The sequence below is a fragment of the Macaca thibetana genome, chromosome 18 (assembly GCF_024542745.1).
Source record: "Macaca thibetana thibetana isolate TM-01 chromosome 18, ASM2454274v1, whole genome shotgun sequence".
NCBI lineage: Eukaryota > Metazoa > Chordata > Mammalia > Primates > Cercopithecidae > Macaca > Macaca thibetana.
Genome location: NC_065595.1, coordinates 48,885,157 through 48,906,349, shown reverse-complemented (window position 1 = coordinate 48,906,349; position 21,193 = coordinate 48,885,157). Strand labels below are relative to the sequence as shown.

General features: G+C 35.2%; 1 protein-coding gene across 4 annotated transcripts in view; it reads right to left on the bottom strand.

Moving 5' to 3' along the window:
- TRAPPC8 (trafficking protein particle complex subunit 8) overlaps nt 1–21,193 on the bottom strand; it is a 110,331-nt gene that overhangs the window by 18,522 nt on the left and 70,616 nt on the right. For all 4 annotated transcript variants that reach the window (XM_050768257.1, XM_050768259.1, XM_050768258.1 and 1 more), the window contains 9 exons: nt 19,768–19,842; nt 19,221–19,347; nt 17,014–17,168; nt 9,287–9,729; nt 6,940–7,087; nt 5,433–5,529; nt 4,182–4,250; nt 4,034–4,092; nt 1,167–1,340 (listed from right to left, as the gene is read on the bottom strand). In XM_050768257.1, the coding sequence (XP_050624214.1) occupies nt 1,167–1,340; nt 4,034–4,092; nt 4,182–4,250; nt 5,433–5,529; nt 6,940–7,087; nt 9,287–9,729; nt 17,014–17,168; nt 19,221–19,347; nt 19,768–19,842 (1,347 nt within the window). The remainder of the gene's footprint in view (nt 1–1,166; nt 1,341–4,033; nt 4,093–4,181; nt 4,251–5,432; nt 5,530–6,939; nt 7,088–9,286; nt 9,730–17,013; nt 17,169–19,220; nt 19,348–19,767; nt 19,843–21,193) is intronic.

The following is a 21,193-nucleotide window of genomic DNA, read 5'->3' as shown; positions in this document are numbered from 1 at the left end:
TGAATGAAGAAGTAAACCAAAGAGCTTTATACACTTATATAATATGATTCTAAAGTTCAGAAGAATTTGATTTCGCCAATAATGTATAACTGATCTTTTTAACATAAAACTTCTTCTATAATCAACAAGAGTATCAATTTATTTAGATTTCATTTGAAACATGCAAAGTCAGCTTGGTTTCAAAAAAAAGTTTATTTAAAAACATGGTTTAGTTAAAAAAAAAAAAAGAACACTTTATAAAAACTTCTGAGTCAATTTAAAATACATGTATTGATTACCTAGTATGAACATGTCTTTATGCTGGCTCTTGTATCAAACAACAAAAAATCAAAACCTTGTCACAAAGTTCCAGTGATTATTCTTGGACAAGATCCTTCATTTCACTGCAGAATCATTTTTAAAAATAGGCAGTACATGCATATGATACAAAAGGGTGTGATGTAAGAAATAAGACTCCTCTGCAGTATAGTTTAGTTAATCTTAGGGAATACTAATGTCTAAATAATCTCTTTCGGGTCTGCCTTGTGTGAAGTTTATTTGAATCTGATTTTTTTTAACAGGGTAAAATAGTATATTTAAATAATCTGGAAAAAACTGAACACAGACCAATTAGATAATTATTTAAGAATTATTAATTTGGTTGGGAAAGCTAATACTGTGCAGTTACATTAAACAAAAAAGTCTTCATCTGTGAAAAATACATACAGAAGCATTTACAGATGAAATATGTCATTTTAAAAATACTACAGCAAAAAAATTAACAATTTAATAAAAGGGAAGGTAAATGGATTATATGAAATATGAATAACAAAAAATTAATGGTTTTTGGAGCCAATATAGTGGATTTCCAGAGGTTCTTGGTGCTATTTTTCCCTCTGTAGAATGGAAATGCCCTGAACAGTTTAATACTATCTGCTTTCAAAGCTTATCACGTCTACAATATTCTCGGTAACACACAGAAATAACAGTAACACAGAAGAATGTTATCTAATTTGAATGAATTCTTTTTTGAGGCCAAAAAAAAAACCTCATGTAACGGTTAGTTTCAATATTGAAACTAGAAAAGATACGCATAAAAAATATAAACAGTAATATACGTTTTTTCTTCAGCTTAAGACTCAAGTATCTACAAGTGAGGCTTGCTGAAATAATTTAGTAGCACATACCTTCCATAATATGACAATATTCAAATCCACCTCACTGCATTTTTGAATCAATCTCACAGCATCCTCTGTTGACTGTTTTTCTGTATGCACAGGCAAGTGAGCTTGTGGTTTTTTCAATTCAGAAGATAAACTTCGATAAAAGAAGTCTGCACACGGGCTTGCTGAACTTATTATCTGTTAAAAGAAAACCACTTGTCTTCATAAATGCTTTTAATTATGTTCTGTCAAATTTTATTTTGTATAACTCATAGCTTTAATTAGATATATCCTGTCAAAATTTATATTTCTATAGCTTATATATACCCCAAACACTTATTCAATAATTCTTGTCAATGTAGTTGAAATACAGGGAGGCCACTTGAACATTCAAAAGATTTGGTACAAATTACCCTAAATTTTTTTTTTTTTTTTTTTGATACAGTGTCTTACTCTGTCATCTAGGCTGGAGTGCAGTGGTGCGATCTCAGCTCACTGCAACCTCCACCTCCCGGGCCCAAGCAATGTTCCCACCTCAGCCTCCCGAGTAGCTAGGTTACAGGTGCGCACCACCACACCCGCCTAATTTTTGTAAAGACAATGTTTTGCCAGTTTTGCCATTTTACTCAGGGTGGTCTTGAACTACTGAGCTCAAGCATTCCCCTGCCTCGGCCTCCCAAATGCTGGGACTGCAGGCGTGAGACACTGCGCCCAGCTGCAAGTTACCCTGAATCTTAAATGCCATCACCCCAAAATAATTAAGCTACACTCCCGTAACATTAGCTTTGACCTTCCAACTATCTAGGGAGAATGAATGGGTATCACCAAGAAAATGAAATGTTGAAAATCCATATTTTAAAATGACATAAATATTTCTCATTTAAATCCTAGGCAATACACAATGAAGCAGAATGTGAATAGAATTATTGGCATTAACTTGGACTTTTATGCTTGAGCAATGAAAGCATGAAATAAGAATTTTAAATGGACTCAATTACAGGATTTCCTTTAATTAATGAATATTGTGCCACATAATAACATCTTTATATTTATGGCTTCCTGTACTACAGGCTCTGTATATATTATGTAGATGTTAAACTTCAAGTTATTAAATAAGTATTAAATATTAATAATTATGTACGTTTTTCTCCTTACAAGTGAACTTACAAAACACTGTCCCCATAGTTTTCTCACTAATCTGTAGTGCTTGGCAAGTTCTATTTATTCAACCAGATTCATCAAAATGAAAAATGTGTTTGTTTCTGCCTTTGCCAGTGCTCTTACACTAAATTATTTAACAACAAATACAATAAAAATTACAATACAAGAGTCCTGCTGATGTTTCTGGAATTTTAGAAGTTTTTAAAGAAATTAAAAAACAAAATAACTAAAGTCCTGAAAATTAATTCAACCATTCAGGAAACATAGTATCTCTGAAAGTAACGCATGTTTTGAAATTACTGAGCTTTTGAAACTTGGAGATATTTCTAAATAGCTGTTTCCTCAAATGGTAAAAAGATAGTAATGATGAGTCAGATGAAAGCAAATGATAAAAGAAGTACAAAAATATAAGGATGTTTAGAATTATCAAGGAGACGAACACAAAGAAGAAATCATCCCACTAAGAGCACACAATTATATGAACTTTTACACCCTAGATTCAGCATTTTTCAAAGCAGGCCACTACTTCAAATTATCTTCAGGGATAGCTTAAAATGCATACTCCCAAAGTCCACCCAAGATATAATCAACCAGAGCTTTAGAGGTAGGGAGGCAAAGCCTGTATTTTTACAAAATCTAGGTCCAATTATGGTCTGCAAGCTAACAACGTCAACCTCACCCAGTAGCTTATAACAATTTAGAACCTCAGGTTCTACCCAAGTCCTATGGAATCAGAATGTGCATATTAACAACATTTCTGATAACTTATACGTACACGTTTTAAAACTTTGAATACCACTGTTCTAGGAGGCTCTTTTTCTTTTTTCTTTTTTTTTTTTTTTTTTAAGAAACAGGGTCTTGCCTTGGTCTCTGATACCCAGTCTGGTCTTGAACTCCTGGCCTCAAGCAATTCTCCTGCCTCAGCCTCCCAAAGTGCTGAAATTACAGGCATGAGTCACCACACCTGGCCCTCTACGTAACTGTTATACATAATTAGGATGGAATATCACTGACCTAGACAGTAATAGCTTTATAATCACAATAGAGCCTTATGTATCTACCTTATTATCTGGGTCTCAGAATATATGATATGATACGCCAAAATTTAGAGGGTTATCATCTATATGTTAAATTGTAACCAATTTCCCTAATAGAAAAGCTCCCTCATATAATCTTGCTTTCTTAAAAAAAATCCCAAGAACTATACTTATTTCATATGATATTCTCAAAAGAAAGTTAATTTTAAATAACTACTTAAAATGGTGTAGTCCATAAACATTTTTGGTCTGTTTTGGGGATTGAAGGCAGGTTGCAAAACTCAGTAAAGTTGAGATGTTTATCCTCCAAAGAAGTCTGGGGAGGCTGGGTGCAGTGACTCACACCTGTAATCCTAGCACTTTGGGAGGTTGAGGCAGGCAGATCGCTTGAGCTCAGGAGCTGGAGACAAGCCTGAGCAACATAGTGAGACCCCGGTCTGTATAAAAAATTTTAAAAACTAGCCAGGTGAGATGGCTGATGCCTGTAGTCTCAGCTACTCGGGAGGCTGAGGTGGGAGGTCAAGGCTGCAGTGAGCTGTGATCGTGCCACTGTACTCCTGGGCGACAGAGCAAGACCTTATCTCCAAAAAAAAAAAAAGAATTTGGGAACTACTGCGATAAGTCTTGCCAAAACAGGCAGCCATGCCATAAACTATGACTTAACATCAAACACTACTATGCATACTTGCATACCTGTTCATTTCCAAAGATGATATCTGCAAAGGTATATTTTTCAGAGGACTGTGTGGCCGCTAAAAAACAGGGGAAAACAAACTAATCATATCACTGGCAAAAATATAAAATGACCATTTAGTAAAGTGTAAAAGTAAAGCGAATTTACCTTCTTTTTTCTCACATCTGATTGCCTTAAAGCAAAACTTTCCCTTCTCCCTACTGGCAAGTTTGGCATCTAGGAAGAAAAAGGGAAATCTCAAAGATGTTTCTCAGTTCATCACATGATAAAACCCAATTCATTATTTAGACTTCCGTGGTCAAATGGAAAATAATTCGTAATTATAAATAATGTTTAATGAAGAACATCTTTGTTTTTATCTCAATGAAGTGATGTCTTAAAAAGGATAAATTTCAATTTTCTCAAAATACATATCCATGTGTGTACATATATATATATATATATATGTATTCATATATGCAATATTTCAGATAAACAAAGTTTGAAAGATCAGAACACGGGGACTGGAAAGCCCATAATCCTGCCACTCTATCATTTCTTAATTTCCTTTCAGTATGTTTCATATGCATGATTTATACCAATATTACTATATGAACACACTCTACAATATGTTTTCCCACAATTGCAGGCACTTCTAAAATGGTACTTCAAGTACATTTCTGGTACACATTCTTTTGTTTGAATGTTATATAAACATGACAATTCACAGAACAGCCAGTCAGTACGTAGGTAAGGCTATTCACAGATAAACCCACCAGTGGTAAAGGAAACAAAAAGAAAATTCCATATTCTAGTCTATATATTTTTGTACCGGTTGTTTGTATTTTTTTTTTTTGAGACAGAGTCTTACTCTGTTGCCCAGGCTGCAGTGCAGTGGCATGATCTCAGCTCACCGCACCCTCTGCCTCCCAGGTTCAAGCAATTTTCCTGCCTTAGCCTCCCGAGTAGCTGGGATTACAGGCGCCTGCCACCACACCCAGCTGATTTTTGTAGTTTTAGTAGAGACAGGGTTTCGCCATGTTGGCCAGGCTGGTTTCAAACTGCTGACCACAAGTGATCCGCCCGCCTCGGTCTCCCAAAGAGCAGGAATTATAGGCATGAGCCACCACACCCAACCCTGGTTGAATTTTTGACAGTAATCATGTACCCAAGCACTGATTTTACAATAAAAACCAAAAAGAAGAAAATACAAGTATAAGAGATGTGGAAGGGAATAAAAAAAATGGGAAAGACTGGATCAAGATAGGTAATTTGATTTATAGTTAGGTAAACTAATGAAATCACAATTTAATGCTTAAAAAAGTTAATCCTAATAATCTTAAGACATTCTGGTACTATTCTGGAAAACCAAGTAATGAAATTTCAAAATTTATTATGTAGCAGGAAAAATGTACAAACCTTTGTTTTCAGAAAGATTTACAGATTTCTGTAACTTCCAGTGTTTGCTACTACTTGATACTTGCACTATATGGAATTCCTTAACACCTGCTTCACTCTGTCAAAAAAAAAAGATAGGAGAGTCGTTCAGGATTTAGAAGCACTAACTAAATCAGAATGTTCCGATGAGAACAAATTTCAGACACTGCTACCAAAGTCAATCTCAACTAACATAAGATGCAATTACAACATACATTTCAAAAAACTTATTTAAATCCCTTTCTAAACATTTTCAGAAACATCAACATTTTTTCCAAGAAGTATTTTCGACTATAATACATACTCATTGGTACATTTTAAAATACTGAAAGCCATTGAGTTATTAAAGTCTATCACAATGAACTATTGGTAGTATTTAAAAGATCAAAAATTGTCAATTTTTAATCAAAATTATGGCATTTTCTTTTTATTTCTCTACTCTTTCTGAGTTATCTCATTCTTATTAGGCAAAAAACAAGCAACAAAAAACTCACATAACAGAATCCTAATATATGGTCAGCACACATGAAATTATTTAAGTAGCATGTATTTTTTTAATTCTCCTGAATAAAAGCTAATCTGAAATTATTAAAATATTCTCATTCTTACTATAAAAATATTGATTTTCGGGGGGAGATCACCAAAGTACAGCACATTAACCCTAACTATCCTAGAAAGCAGACACCTTACAAATTTATGAAGTTAGAAATAAAGAACATTACAGAATTAACATTTCAAATAAGTACCTGAACGGAATCAATCTAACGTTAGGTCCTATTTCAAACATGAGAGATCACGCTCTCATCTTCAAGAAAATTCATTTTTACAGCCTGGCCAACATGGTGAAACCCTGTCTCTACTAAAAATACAAAACAATGAGCCAGGCATGGTGGCACGTGCCTATAATCCCAGCTACTTGGGAAGGCTGAGGCACGAGAGTCACTTGAACCCAGGAGGCGGAGGTTGCAGTGAGCAACCTGGGTGACAGTGAGAACCTGTCTCAAAAGAAAAAAATATATATATATTCATTTTTATAGAGTGCCTAAACAGGAATGGCAATATTTCAGAAATTTAATATATAAAAGAAATAGTACTGTTAGAAATGTGCAAGTGAAGATTACCAAGTTAATCTGAATGTGATATATTAACAGAACCTCACAATTTAATAACACCAATGGATCTCAATGGTGAGACCTAGAAAGCATTTTATGAGATCCTTCAGAATGAATTACTAGCATATGTAACTATTATAGCATATCAGTGTATACCATATTAATATCAGATCTTTTCATTTGAAGAGAGGCTAAGGGATGAAATTACAAATCTAATGAAGAATTAAGATGAATTCATACTACTCTACATGAACATTCCTAAAATCCCTAGCTTATGCTGTCTTGTAAAGCGGAGGGGGGGGGGACACCCACTACTAAAAACAAGAGAAACACTTCAAATATAATTAAAAACAAAATTCAGTTTTAAACCAACTTACAGTATTGGTATTTTCCACATCCACAAAGACTAGCATATTGCCTCCTCTGCCTTCTTCATTTTCAAGAGAATTACTTCTGCAGACAGTGGCCCGTATATTTAAAGACCGACTGGTACAAATAATCGCAGTGTGTCTTAATATTCTGTGCCTGAAACAAAACAAAACAAAACAAACAAAAAAACACACATTTAATCTAAGAGTCTCTATGTTATAATTATCTAATTCCAAATAAAGATTTTAAAAACAGATCACTCTCAGGATGAGTTATACTCTAAAAATCCATAGAATACATTAAGTAAAATTACATAGCCTAACTTCAGTTCAATTCTTTCTATCCAATTTGGAAGGAAACTACTAGTCTCCCTGTCTAAGTTTTTGCCTTGCTTGGCCAGGAATGGTGGCTCACGCCTGTAATCCCAGCACTTTGGGAGGCCGAGACGGGCAGATCAGGGGGTCAGGAGATTGAGACCATCCTGACTAATACAGTGAAACCCCGTCTCTACTAAAACTACAAAAAAATTAGCTGGGCATGGTGGCGGGCGCCTATAGTCCCAGCTACTCGGGAGGCTGAGGCAGAAGAATGGCGTGAACCCGGGAAGCGGAGTTTGCAGTGAGCCTAGATCATGCCACTGCACTTCAGCTTGGGCAACAGAGCAAGACTCCATCTCAAAAAAACAAAAACAAAAAACAGTTTTTGCCCTGCTAATCAAATTCATCTGTATAACACATAAAAATAATCTTCATATGGTAATGTTCTGATTGTGCTTTTTTTGGGGGGATGGAGTCTTACTTTGTCGCCCAGGTGGGAGTACAGTAGGGTTATCTCAGCTCACTGCGACCTCTACCTCCGAGTTCAAGCGATTCTCCTGCCTCAGCCTCCTGAGTAGCTGGGATTATAGGCGTGTACCACCACACCTGATAATTTTTGTATTTTGAGTAGAGATGGGGTTTCGCCATATTGGTCAGGCTGGTCTCGAACTCCTGACCTTAAGTGATCTGCCCACCTCAGCCTCCCAAAGTGCTGGGATTATAGGTGTGAGCCACTGTGCCCAGCCTTGCTTCTAATAGTGGTTCTGAAGCTACTGAATGACTACCAAATAAAATTCGAATTTTAACCTGGTATTCAAAACTCCTCACCATATAAGCTTTACATTTCAAAGGTTTCTTCCTCTTCTTTTACAAAAATTTTACACTGTGGCTGAACTAACTACATTCAGTTTATGTTCTCTAACCTGTAAATCTTTACAAACTAAAAATACACAGCCGCTCCCTGGAATAATACCTACTACTCTCTTGCATACTCCTCCCTTGATATTCAAACGCTAAATTTTTTTTTTTTTTTTGAGACAGAGCCTTGCTCTGTCACCCAAGCTGGAGGACAACTGTATAAACATGGCTCTCTGTAGCCTTGACTTCCTGGGCTCAAGCGAATCTCCTGCCTCAGCCTCCCAAGTTATCCTAGTTAATTTTGTAAAAATGACAATGGAGGTATCAAAAGAAAATACTCTGTTGAACAAAATATAGGTCATAGATCCTGGATGAGCCAGTTAGCTTTGATTTCCTCAGTGACCATCTATTGTAACACCATCATAATCATCTCTTCTGTAAATATGTACTGTTTTTCATACAATCTTGCATGGCAAGGGGCAACATCAGGGAAAAGGTAAAACAAAACAATTTTCTTTGTTCTTTTTTTTTCTTTTTTGAGACGGAGTCTCGCTCTGTCGCCCAGGCTGGAGTGCAATGGCCGGATCTCAGCTCACTGCAAGCTCCGCCTCCCGGGTTTACGCCATTCTCCTGCCTCAGCCTCCCGAGTAGCTGGGACTACAGGCGCCCGCCACCTTGCCCGGCTAGTTTTTTGTATTTTTTAGTAGAGATGGGGTTTCACCGTGTTAGCCAGGATGGTCTCGATCTCCTGACCTCGTGATCCGCCCGTCTCGGCCTCCCAAAGTGCTGGGATTACAGGCTTGAGCCACCGCGCCCGGCAACAATTTTCTTAAAAAAGTATGCCTGAGACGACTAGGCAGGTTGTCTTCATACACAAATGATGCCCTATTTTAATACATGTTCATTACTATGTGATAGCTCTGTCCGTAGTACTTAATCGTATCAAACAATTGAGAAGTTGATAGAAGCAACTCAAAAAATGTGTGCAGTTAAATTTTATTTTTCCATTTTTGGGTACCTAGAATTTATAGTTCTATTTGAGACAATTTCATATATAAATATCTTGCATAATCTGGAAGGGAGTAATTTCTTAATGTTAGTAAATATCAAAATGTTTATCTGAATATGCACATATACATTAAACAAAGATGTTAAATTTTACAAGTTTTATAATACTAACCGTATTTTTGGCTGCCTTTTGACACTTTCATAGTAAAACAAAAAGTTAATTTCATGGACACCTTCTTCATCAGGCCCACGTAACCACATCGGCAGCTGCACTGAGGCTCCAGGTAGAAGAACAGTGTCAGGAAGGGGAACAGGAATCACCGCTGGTTGACTTCCTGTGCCAATGCCAAAGTCTACAGAAGAAGCTGATGATATGAGTGCTGTACACACAGAGGTAGCATCTGTCACAACAGTCTTGTAAGCACTACAATTTTCAGAAGCTGAGGGACTCAGTGGTGTTAGAACAGCAGTATTACCACCGAAAGTAAAGAACTCTGGACGTTTAGAAACAACCTTCAATCCAGTAAGTGGACATTTGCTGACATTGACAAATTCTACATATGCTTTTCGGATTTCTCCACAGAGGAGCCCTGTAGGAAAATGTATAAAGAACACCTGCATTGGAGGGAAAAAATATTATTATTTGTCTGTTAAAAATTTTGAACCTCTAATGATGCTTTTTTTTTTTTTTAAACTAAAGGTTTACAAGTTATTTCATTAATTCTTTGGTATCTCCCTGAATATGTGGCAGTTAATGACTCCATTTTAGAAAATATGATGAGACAGAAGAATGTTACTCTGCCACTCAGTAGTGATTCTAGACTTAGGAATTAAAGGTATATTATCAGTACACAAGAGGGCTAACATGTCAAAACTTTCACAACTTGGTAGATTATGGACCAGAAAAGTTGAAAGTAATTTAACACGGCTTTATGAAGTAAATATCAGTTTTATAACCCTTGTAACTGTCAACTAAAGAAGCAGCTCAACTACTTATGTCTATATCATTAAGATGAAAAGATATGCCAGATTTACCATGGGTTTTAAAGTGAAAGAATGGGCAGATCTATGATTCCATATCCATAATTTTAAAATCCAAAAAACTCCAACCTCAGGCTTTTAGTAACTCATGTAGGGGCAAAACCTGACCTAATAGAGGCTTTTTATAGTCTTTCCCATTTAGTGTGATATTAATATAGTTCATTCAAGAAATATTAATGTGTTTGATTACTAGGTGCTGCCACAAAGCAATGGGGTTTACATAACTTCACACACACACATCTAAAAAAAATTTTTAAAATTGATTTCCAACACACATGTGGCCTCAAGATTTCAGATGAGGGATTGTGGACTTGTGCTTAAAGAGACGAAAATTTGGGCTAATGAAATCATACAATAAGTTATCTGTATTTAAAAGATCTTTTAAGTATACTGGCTGGGCACCATGGCTCATGCCTGTAACCCCAACACTTTGGGAGGCCAGAGTCGGTGGAACCCTTGAGCTCAGGAGTTCAAAACCAGTCTGGGCAACATAGTGAAACCTGTTTCTACCAAAACTACAAAAAATGAGCCGAACGCCTGTGGTTCCAGCTACTGGAGATGCTGTGGTGGGAGGACTGCTTGAGCCCAGGAAGTGGAAGTTGCAGTGAGCCAAGATCGTGCCACTGCCCTCCAGCCTGGGTGACAGAGTGAGACCCCATCTCAAAAAAAAAAAAAAAAAAAAAAAAACTTTAAATGTCACAACTACACTAACAGCAAGCAGGAAGATAAAGGTAACAACATGAGTGAAACATTCTAATAGTTATAGCTGGCAGTCACTTCATGAAATTCCAGTGAAAATATGTTTTGAATCTAAATGTGAGTGGGACTTCACTATGGCCATATTCTTAAAAAGAAAAAAAAAATCCTATGAAATTTGGGGACATCAGAAGCTTTAAAAATAAATGAGAAAACAAGGGATTAATGTAGAAATTTCACATACAGATTTAATAGGATAAGAAAATAAGCCAGACATAGCATTATACTGAAGACACTGACTCTCTGTACTGATTAGTCAGTGTCAAATAAGCTTATAGTCAAGCTAAAACTTATGGAGGAATTATTACTTTTGAGTTATTACATCCAACACAGCTGCATTAATAAAAAGTGAAATAGAGTATTTAGTGTGTAAAAACACACTAAAATACATACAGACACCTAGATACCATCAAGAAGGTTACAGCATTGGTAAAATGGTAACAGTGACAGAACACATAAAAGACCAGTGGTACCAACTATGTACAGGATCACATGTTCCTTCAGAACACAGGTTTACTAAATATACTATTTTGACTCTTTAAGAAGAACAAGGCCAGGTGCAGGGGCTCACACCTGTAATCCCAGCACTTTGGGAGGTGGGCAGATCACAAGGTCAGGAGTTTGAGACCAGCCTGACCAACATGGTGAAGCCCCATCTCTACTAAAAATACAAAAATTAGCCGGGCATGGTGGTGCGCGCCTATAATTCCAGCTACTCAGGAGGCTGAGGCAAGAGAATCGCTTGAACCTGGGAGACAGAGGTTGCAGTGAGCCAAGATTGTGCCACTGCACTCCAGCCTGGGTGACAGAGCAAGACGTCTCAAAAAAAAAAAAAAAGAACAAGAACATTTAGCCTTTACTTCAAATGCTCAGTTGCTGAAAATCCTTTTAAATAGTTGATATTTGTGATAGCTTCAAATATAAATGGAAAACAAGACCAAGAACTCACTATCTCACTTCTAATTTATCCTAAAGATATATGTGTGTGAGTACAAAATGACATGCTTAGGATTGTTCATTGTGGCTTTATCTGTAACAGAAAATGACTAGATATAAATCAAATGGTCTAGCTGAATGATACATATATATATAACAGTACTTATGCAGTGAGAAATTAAAGGAGTTTGCGCTTTGCTTCTCTACATGTTAAAATTATTCCTAACAGAAACAACTGTATTTAAAAAAAAAAAAAAAGAAGATTTAGGGGGAAAGATTTCTAATCCACATAGCTCACTGTTTGAGTTCAGTATGCTATACACATAGTAGTATGCAAATGACTCTTATTTTTATCTTCTCTCAATGAGCTACAGTAACTTTCATTCTCACCCGTTTGATAAATATATATTGTTACAGATTATTTCATCAGACAGTATAGATGGGTAACTACTTCTACTATTCACAAACATCTCAAATTCCATAAAATATTTCTGACATATTAGGCACAGGAATATTCTACAAATTTTTTCACCAGTTTTGATGTCTTCCATTGTCCAAATATAATAAATGGCCTATTAGCTGACTTCCATCATAATCATACTACCTTGTTGAATTAACCAACTTCTCTATTCTCTTACTAGAAAATACTGAGTGATGTTTATGGAACTGAACATCAGTGGCTTTAGGCTTTCTATAGTGCCCATCATATTCTCCTTTCAAGAGTCACTATCTATTCCCAAACTTGTTTACATAAATTAAGTATTGTGTAAACTGCTTTCATCTGTAGCTGAAAGTATAGCTTTTATCTGTAGATAAAAATCTAGACATACACAGTATTTAGATTATTTGACAAATTGTCCAGATTCTGACTCTGAAGAAACCAAAACTGGAAACTTAAGGTGCAACTTATGGATGTAGTTTAATGCATGAAACAAGATGAAACTCCTTTCAGGAAACCCATACCAACACTCATAGAAAAGGTCTCTGCTCTAAATCCATCCCCCCAGAAATGGTGAATAAATGTACATCAGTATGTTTTAAATTAAGGTAAAATGTTTAGGGTATGGATCTACCAATTTTTTTGTTCTTCACTTTACAAGCTTCGTTTCATCAACCAAACACCATTTTTGTTATTATGTAGAATAAGAGGCCCTCTGCTCTAAAATACCCTCTTCAAGAACTGCCTCTATAACAAAATTTTTCTAAAATTGTGATATGCGAGAAGCAAAGTTAAATACAGACCTAGCAATATCAAAAACCAGATGAATGTAAATATAAAGACTGTTAAGTTTAACAGAGTTAAAAATCCAAGATATCATCTGGTTTAAGTTTCCTTCCTTTCTAACTGAAAAAACTTTCATTTAGAAAATGAAGGCCAGATAATTAGGGATGAGGCTTAAACAATGTAAAAGTAAACCTCTATTCATAGGAATATGTTATTTGAGAAGCACTGCAATTAAAAACCATCTGTACATTTAACAATCTTAATAACTGAAGGATACTTAAATGATATGGCTTATTGAAAATTGTAGGTGCTGGGCATGGTTGCTCATGCCTATAACTGCAGCACTTTGGGAAGCAGATGTGGGTGGATCGCTTGAGCTTAGGAGTTTGAGACCAACCTGAGCAACATAGTGAAACCCATCCCTACAAAAAACACAAAAAAATTAGCCAGGTGTGGTGGCATCCACCTGTAGTCCCAGCTATTCAGGAAGATCACTTGAGCCCAGCAAGCCAAGGCTGCAGTGATCAGAGATCATGCCACTGCACTTCAGCCTGGTTGACAGAGCAATTCTGTCTCCAAAAAAAGGGGGGGGTTGCGGAGGAGAGAAAAAAATCATAAGCTAGCAACTAGCAGAATCATTAAAAACAGTATATTTTGGTGTCTTACACTGATTTATTTTGACTACACAGATCAGAATCTTCCTATCTGAAAGTAAGCTCTAACAAATTTTTACATATATAATTCCAAACAAAACGTTCATTACTTAATGACTTTTTTTTTTTTTTTTTTTTGGAGACAGAGTCTTGCTCTGTTGCCCAGGCTGGAGTGCAGTGGCGCGATCTCGGTTCACTGCAAGTTCTGCCTCCCGGGTTCACGCCATTCTCCTGCCTCGGCCTCCTGAGTAGCTGGGACTACAGGCTGCCGCCACCACGCCCAGTTAATTTTTTTTTTGTATTTTTAGTAGAGACGGAGTTTCACCGTGTTAGCCAGGATGGTCTTGATCTCCCGACCTTGTGATCCACCCACCTCAGCCTCCCAAAGTGCTCAGATTACAGGCATGGGCCACCACGCCCGGCCTGGTTCATGATTTTTAAACAATAATGGTGAATAGCCCTAAAATAACATTTGGATCTTAACTCATTTCAATTCATCATCAGTTTTTTAACTCCTAGGCTTTACCAATGCAATTCTAATCAAAATTATTGTGGAAACTTGAAAAGCTTGGACAAAAATGGCACAAGTATAAGAAAAATGAAAAAAAATTAAAGATTATAAAAGGGACTTGGCTTGCCAGATTTAAAAAAAATGATAAAGCAACAGTATAGTACTGACACAGAAAGAAATAAGGAAATATTATCAAACAGAGTAGACTGCATCCAAAAGAAAACCTGGTATGGATACTTTCAGAATATAATAGAAAGATGGCACAATGAGTTGTCCACATTCTATTAATGGTACTGGAACTAAAAAACAAAGTTCGAGCCTTATCTCTTGACAACCAGAAACTGGCACTTGGGTCAGTCCATAAGTTTTTTTTTTTATTGCCCTACAAAATTCTTTACATGCATCATAATTAAGCAAGGGTTAAATGTGGACAGAATACAGGTAGTTCAGCAATGCTCACCTCTCAGCACACACCACCCATCACCATTTTCTTGAGTATGTTACCTATATCACCACTACATGTATAAGATTACTATCATAAAAATCATCCACTAAGAAGAAATAACATCCAATTAAAAGAGCTCCCAGCACTTTGGGAGGCCGAGGTGGGTGGATCATGAGGTCAGGAGATCAAGACCACCCTGGCTAACATGGTGAAACCCCGTCTCTACCAAAAATACAAAAAATTAGCCGGTGCATGCTGGCACCTTTAGTCCCAGCTACTCAGGAGGCTGAGGCAGGAGAATTGCTTGAACCTGGGAGATAGAGATTTCAGTGAGTCGAGATCCTGCCACTGCACTCCAGCCTGGGTGACACAGCCAGACTCGGTCTCCAAAAAAAAAAAAAAAAAAAAAAAGAGTATAAGCAGGCAATCATATGAACACATGGAGGGGAAAAAAGTCATACAGACAAAAAACACTGATCAACCCTATCAGTTATCAGAGAAATGTAAATAAAAATGTCATTTTTCAATCTGATTTGCAAACATTAAAAAACAAAAACTGGTATTATCCAGAATGGCACAGATGTGAGGCAACAAGCACTCTCACTCTGAAGAAAAGTGCAATTTACTATAGCTTTGCTGAAGGTTATTTTGTAGTATATATTGCAAAATTTAAAATGTATATATCTCTCCACCCAGTAATTCCATTTTTAAAGTCTAGTCAAATCTAGAACATGGACAAAATATATACATAATGATATTTACTGCAAAATTGTCTGTACTGATGAAAAATTAGAAGTAAACCCATTAAGAGCATGAAAATATATTACAGTATATCCAAATAAAAGAATACCATATTTAATGGTTAAAAAGAAGACTGAGTTATGCTGTTAAAGACAGAAAGCAAGTACAGGATAAACATGTATAGTATGATTCCACCTATAATTATTACAACTATATATAAGTGAACAATGCAAGGTCTGAAAAGATAAACAGCAATTTAGTATCACTGGCACTTTTGGAGGTAGGTTGCTATCCTTGTAAATTCCCTACTAGATAGAATAACTCTTTAGGATGTGAGAGGAAGGGCCTCTTTTTAGTGTCCACCCTTACATTACATGACCCTACCACCTTTGCCCTGCTCCTCAGGTATAAGCCTGATCCAAAGTGGACCACATCTTTCCTCTAGAAACTTGAAATTTGAAGTGACACAAAGATTGAAAGTTGCTGGACTAGGGTTATATCAAAAGCAATGCTTTCTAGAGGCTTAAAAACATTTGCTCTTAAATTCCCTGGAGCTTCTGCCACTTCTTGTTTAGTATTATAATACGAAAGTATTACAGAACATATTATAATACTTTAATATAATATAATTATAATATAATAATAAAGTATATGTTCCATAAAATATAAAAATATATATTTTATATTATATAATATATATGTTCTATAAAATATAAAATATGGTAATACTTTAGTATTATAGAACAAGGTCCTTCAACTAAATAATACATTTCTCTTTCTCTGGCTATACTACCTAGCAACAGTTTCTATCTTTTGCAACTTTTAAGTTGTATGGTATAAAAGTAGCACAGGATGGGATAAGAAGAAGGTGAAGATAAGGAAGAAGGTGAAGAAACACTGCTTTTTATTCAGACACTTCTATGTTGCTTAAGTTTTTTTATAAGCATTCATTCACAAATTATTTTTTTTTTTTTTTTTTTTTTTTTTTTTTTTTTGAGACGGAGTTTCGCTCTGTCGCCCAGGCTGGAGTGCAGTGGCCGGATCTCAGCTCACTGCAAGCTCCGCCTCCTGGGTTCACGCCATTCTCCTGCCTCGGCCTCCCGAGTAGCTGGGACTACAGGCGCCTGCCACCTCGCCCGGCTAATTTTTTGTATTTTTTTTTAGTAGAGACGGGGTTTCACCGTGTTAGCCAGGATGGTCTCGATCTCCTGACCTCGTGATCCGCCCATCTCGGCCTCCCAAAGTGCTGGGATTACAGGCTTGAGCCACCGCGCCCGGCCTCAAATTATTTTTCATAACTTATGAAAAAGAGTCACTGATTTTTAAAATAGCCAGAGTTTTTTTTTAGAAGTATTTTTCCCAATTTCCATTAATATTTTGAGGATTATATCTTATAGTCCGGCTATGACTTAATGGCAATTTGCATGATTGTCTTACATTGTGAATTAAATATATTTAACACTAGTTTAATGATAATTTAAAAGTATAGTTCAATGTAGTATCAAAAACCTCAGAGCCTAAAATTAATTTACTCAGAATATTTGCTCATATAGATACATTAAGTCCGCAAAATTTTTAAAAAGTGAAATACCTCTAACAGTGGCATTTCTTCTGTGATTATGGGATCTAAACGTCGATCAGGACCATATTTAACAGATGTTTTCTCTTCTTTTGTGTTGTTAAGTCGAGGACCTTGAATTTCTAAATCCTGCTTCCCTCGGACTGACATACTCAAGGAATATTTTCCTGAAATAAAAAAAAATCAATGCCCTAAAATAATTTGGTATGTTAACTGACATCAATTTAACTTGAATATGTGAATACTGTAAGTTTCAGATTATTTCTAGAAAAATTCTAGACAATTTTGATTAACATGATTAATCAAGGAATTTAGTAAATTTTCATCTCATGTTTAACACCAACTAAGGTATGCTACTTAATTTCTCACTTGGTTTTAGATTTACTTTGCAAAAAAGACTACACATTACTCAACAGGAAGTCCTCTGAAATCTGTATTTAACCATGTGCCTATTAACTAACAAAACCTGAGAGAATAACTATCTTAGGCCCAATAATTTAATTTAGGCCATGAGAATGGATATCTATTCACAAAGAAAAGAAGTGGAAAGCAATGAAAAGGTCAACTTTTTACTTTCACTCATATTCAAATATATACACTAATTTGAATTATTTCTGGAATATAAATAACTGAATCTTCTCAAGAGACTGCACAAAGAAAATTAAATATAGCATAGTTTTCTCAAAATTAAACTTATTTAATATTCATGTGAAATTTTTCCCAAAAGCTTCCATGTAGTGCATATATGTGTGAAAAAACTTAGAGTATAATAACTATCTTTCTTGCGGGACTACTTAAAGCCTTTAATGTGCTGAAAGTCACTGTAATAATCTCAAATCAGATATAAAATATATTGATTCCCACACTTCATGTGACCGAAATCCTTATTAGCATTTTACATAATAATGAGCTACACTAAATCATGAAAACTCTGCTTAGAAGATAGGATTTTAACAGTTAATTCAGAGTCTCTTCCCATTAATATTATACATTAACGTATAAAGTATTTTAATGCATATATTTGGTGCCTTAAATAAAACTACCATTTTACTGACAACCATAAATTTGTGTACTAGATTAAGATCCTAGTTATGTACAAGTGTGAAAAGAAAGGAGAGTCAAAAAGCTCTTAATATCCAGTTATCTTGCTTTAAAAATGCAATAAATTAGCATTTTTAAATTATAAATAATTTAAATTATAAATTATATAAATTACAAATAAACCTTGTCTGGTACTTGTCAACCAAAAAATACAAATACAGTACTAAAATGCAGACTACCTTACTCAATTTTAGTGCAAACTTTTTTCTTTAGTAAAATGTATTAGTTTCTATGGATTCATTTCACTTATTTTTCTTAAATGATGTACTGAATTATCCTAGATATCCAGGCAAGTATATTTAAATGAAAGTCTGAAGAACGAATTTTCCATGTTCCCACTTTCTCAATGTTAATAATCAGCTTTTGTAAATGCTAAATTCATGTTTGTCAAGGACTATTTGTTATAAAATAAGACATATCTATTAAAATGAAGAGCCAGAAGTAGGAAGTTTCATGGTAAACTCCGTCTCCTAGCACTTTTCCAACTTAAACTCAAATTTAACTACATACAGTAATTACATGGTAATGTTAAATCGCGAAGGGTCCCGAGTTTAAAAAACAAAGAAAACTATGCTAAATGCACATACTGTGTAGTTTTACCCTTCAAAAATATGTAGAACATACTGTATAGTGCACAAAGAATATCAGATTAACACTAAAGCCCTACTCTTTTTTCAAGACAGAAGATATAACTTAAGGTATTTAATATCCAACAATGTGGAAATACAGGTCTTTAATTTGTTCCATGTTTTATAAAAAGGAAATATTCAAAAAATAGAACATATTAAGATGGGTTTTATATTTGCAGCAGACGATCAATGGTTAGAATTTATTTGGTTAGAATTTACTAAATTTGGATCAATAACAGAAAAAAATGCATACAGTCTAAAAATTAACAAAAGAAAACATATCAGAAGGGAATCAAGTTGTTTATTTTTGACACTAGAGATGATGTTAGAAGTTAAAATAATCTAAATTTGTCATTCTTAGATCTGGCTAAATGCCTTTATTTAACGATACATTAAACCTATTTAGAAAATACCAGGTTTTTGTTCATTTTATTCTATAGAATGATTTAAGAAAGTTTTCTAATTGTTTACCAATGCTATAGCCTTTACCTGTGTGACATCCGGGAAGAGCACCAATGCCATCTACTGTCATAGAGCCCTGAATAGTGCCAAGATTATAAACAACTCCCAGAATATGCAGCTCCCCTATGTGATGGGGAAAGAGCTTTAGTCTTGCCTGTGGAGATATTTAAGTCACTCTTATTATGCTTTCATAATATCTTAAATAGCACAATACCTAATTCTATAATGTTGCAAAAACATAAACTCATGACCTAAACTTTTAAAATGCCAATTAATTTATGAAAAGCATCCTCTTCAAAAGAAAATCTCTAAATTTAACAATTATAGGCCTAAACCCTCAATAATAACTTTTCCTAAAAAGGACATCAAGGAGAAAGCAACAGGCTTCTCAGGAAACTAACAAATTGAAGACCACTGCAAATCACCAATTTCCTCCTGAGCAATTCCTATTTCCTAATCTTCCAAATTTTAGTTCTTAAGAAAACTAGAATATAAAATAAACTGAATAAAGATTAAAAAATTTGTTTTCATCTTACTTTCAGAAATGCATAAAGCAGAGAAATAAAATAATTACCACTTTTGATTCTTCGCCATTAATTAAGAACTCTGAAATAACTTCAGTTCCAATCATTTCAGGTTCACTTGTAACCTAAAAAATAAATTTCATAAATTATACATTCTAATGAGCAAAATATCAGATTAACACTCCTATATATCAATACTTTGAAACAATAACACTAATTGAAGCCTGCATTTACTAGGTTTTTTACCACATGCTGAGCTCTACACAAAATGTTTTTATTTCCACCCCTGGAGTAGACCCAGGCTATAGTAGGCACTCAATATATATTTTTTTCATTTTGTTCAGTCCAACTCAACTGAGAAGGATAAGCAATCGATTCAAAGATGCCACTATCCACAGACTTGTAATCTAACCTACTCAGAAGGCTGAGGCAGGAGAATCACTTGAACCTGGGAGGCGGAGGTTGCAGTGAGCCAAGACGGTGCCACTGCACTCCAGCCTGGGCGACACAGTGAGACTCTGTTTCAAAACGGGGGAGCATATCAAAGATGCCGCCACCAAGATAATAAAACCCTGAGAGAAAATACCTAGTTGCTCATAGTCAACAATGGCCAAAATGCTCATTTAATTTAATCTTACAATAATAGCAAATTTCTTCTTTTGCTCTGACCAGCCTCTTTTTCAAAATTGGTCAATTACATAGAAAAGGTAATGGTGGGCTAAGCACGATAAAGGCAGACAGGTGGACAAAAAGAGCAGTGGAAGAGAGGCAAAAAAGGCCTGTTTCCCCTAAAGCATTCTCTGGTCATGTAGCAAAGCAGAGCTAACTGCCTCATACTGGCGATAAACCTGATCCTCATAAACACTATTATACTTTTACTATGACATCATTTAGCACAAGAAACAAAAAACTCCCTACATTCCAGTTCGGCATCTTAGTCCATCACCATCTTAGTCAATTTCTTCATTTCTTAGTCACAAAAAAATCCAAAGAGTTTGAAATTTATAAAAAAAATATTATTTTAAGAAATACTTCATCATACAAAATGAAAATATTCACTTAACTTTAAACCTCCTTTCAAATCTCCCATATTGAATAGACTAATATACTTAAAAAGCTAACAAATCTTTTTAAAAACGTTTCCAAGTGTAATTGTTCATACTCTTCTAATGAGTATTCCAGGCATCCAAAACATTAGAAAATTGCAGAAGTTGCTAAAATTCAAGTCAGAATACAGTCTGGGAAATCTCAGTCATTCAAATTATTAACAATGAATATAAATAATACAAAATATCTTCAACAAATTTAACCAGCAAGACTTATTTATTTATTTAATTTTATTGTTTGTTATTTGTTTTTTGTGTGTTTTTGTGACAAGATCTTGCTCTGTTTCCCAGGCTGGAGTACAATGGCATGACCTTGGCTCACTGCAGCCTCAAGTTCCCAGACTCAAGCAATCCTCCCACCTCAGCCTCC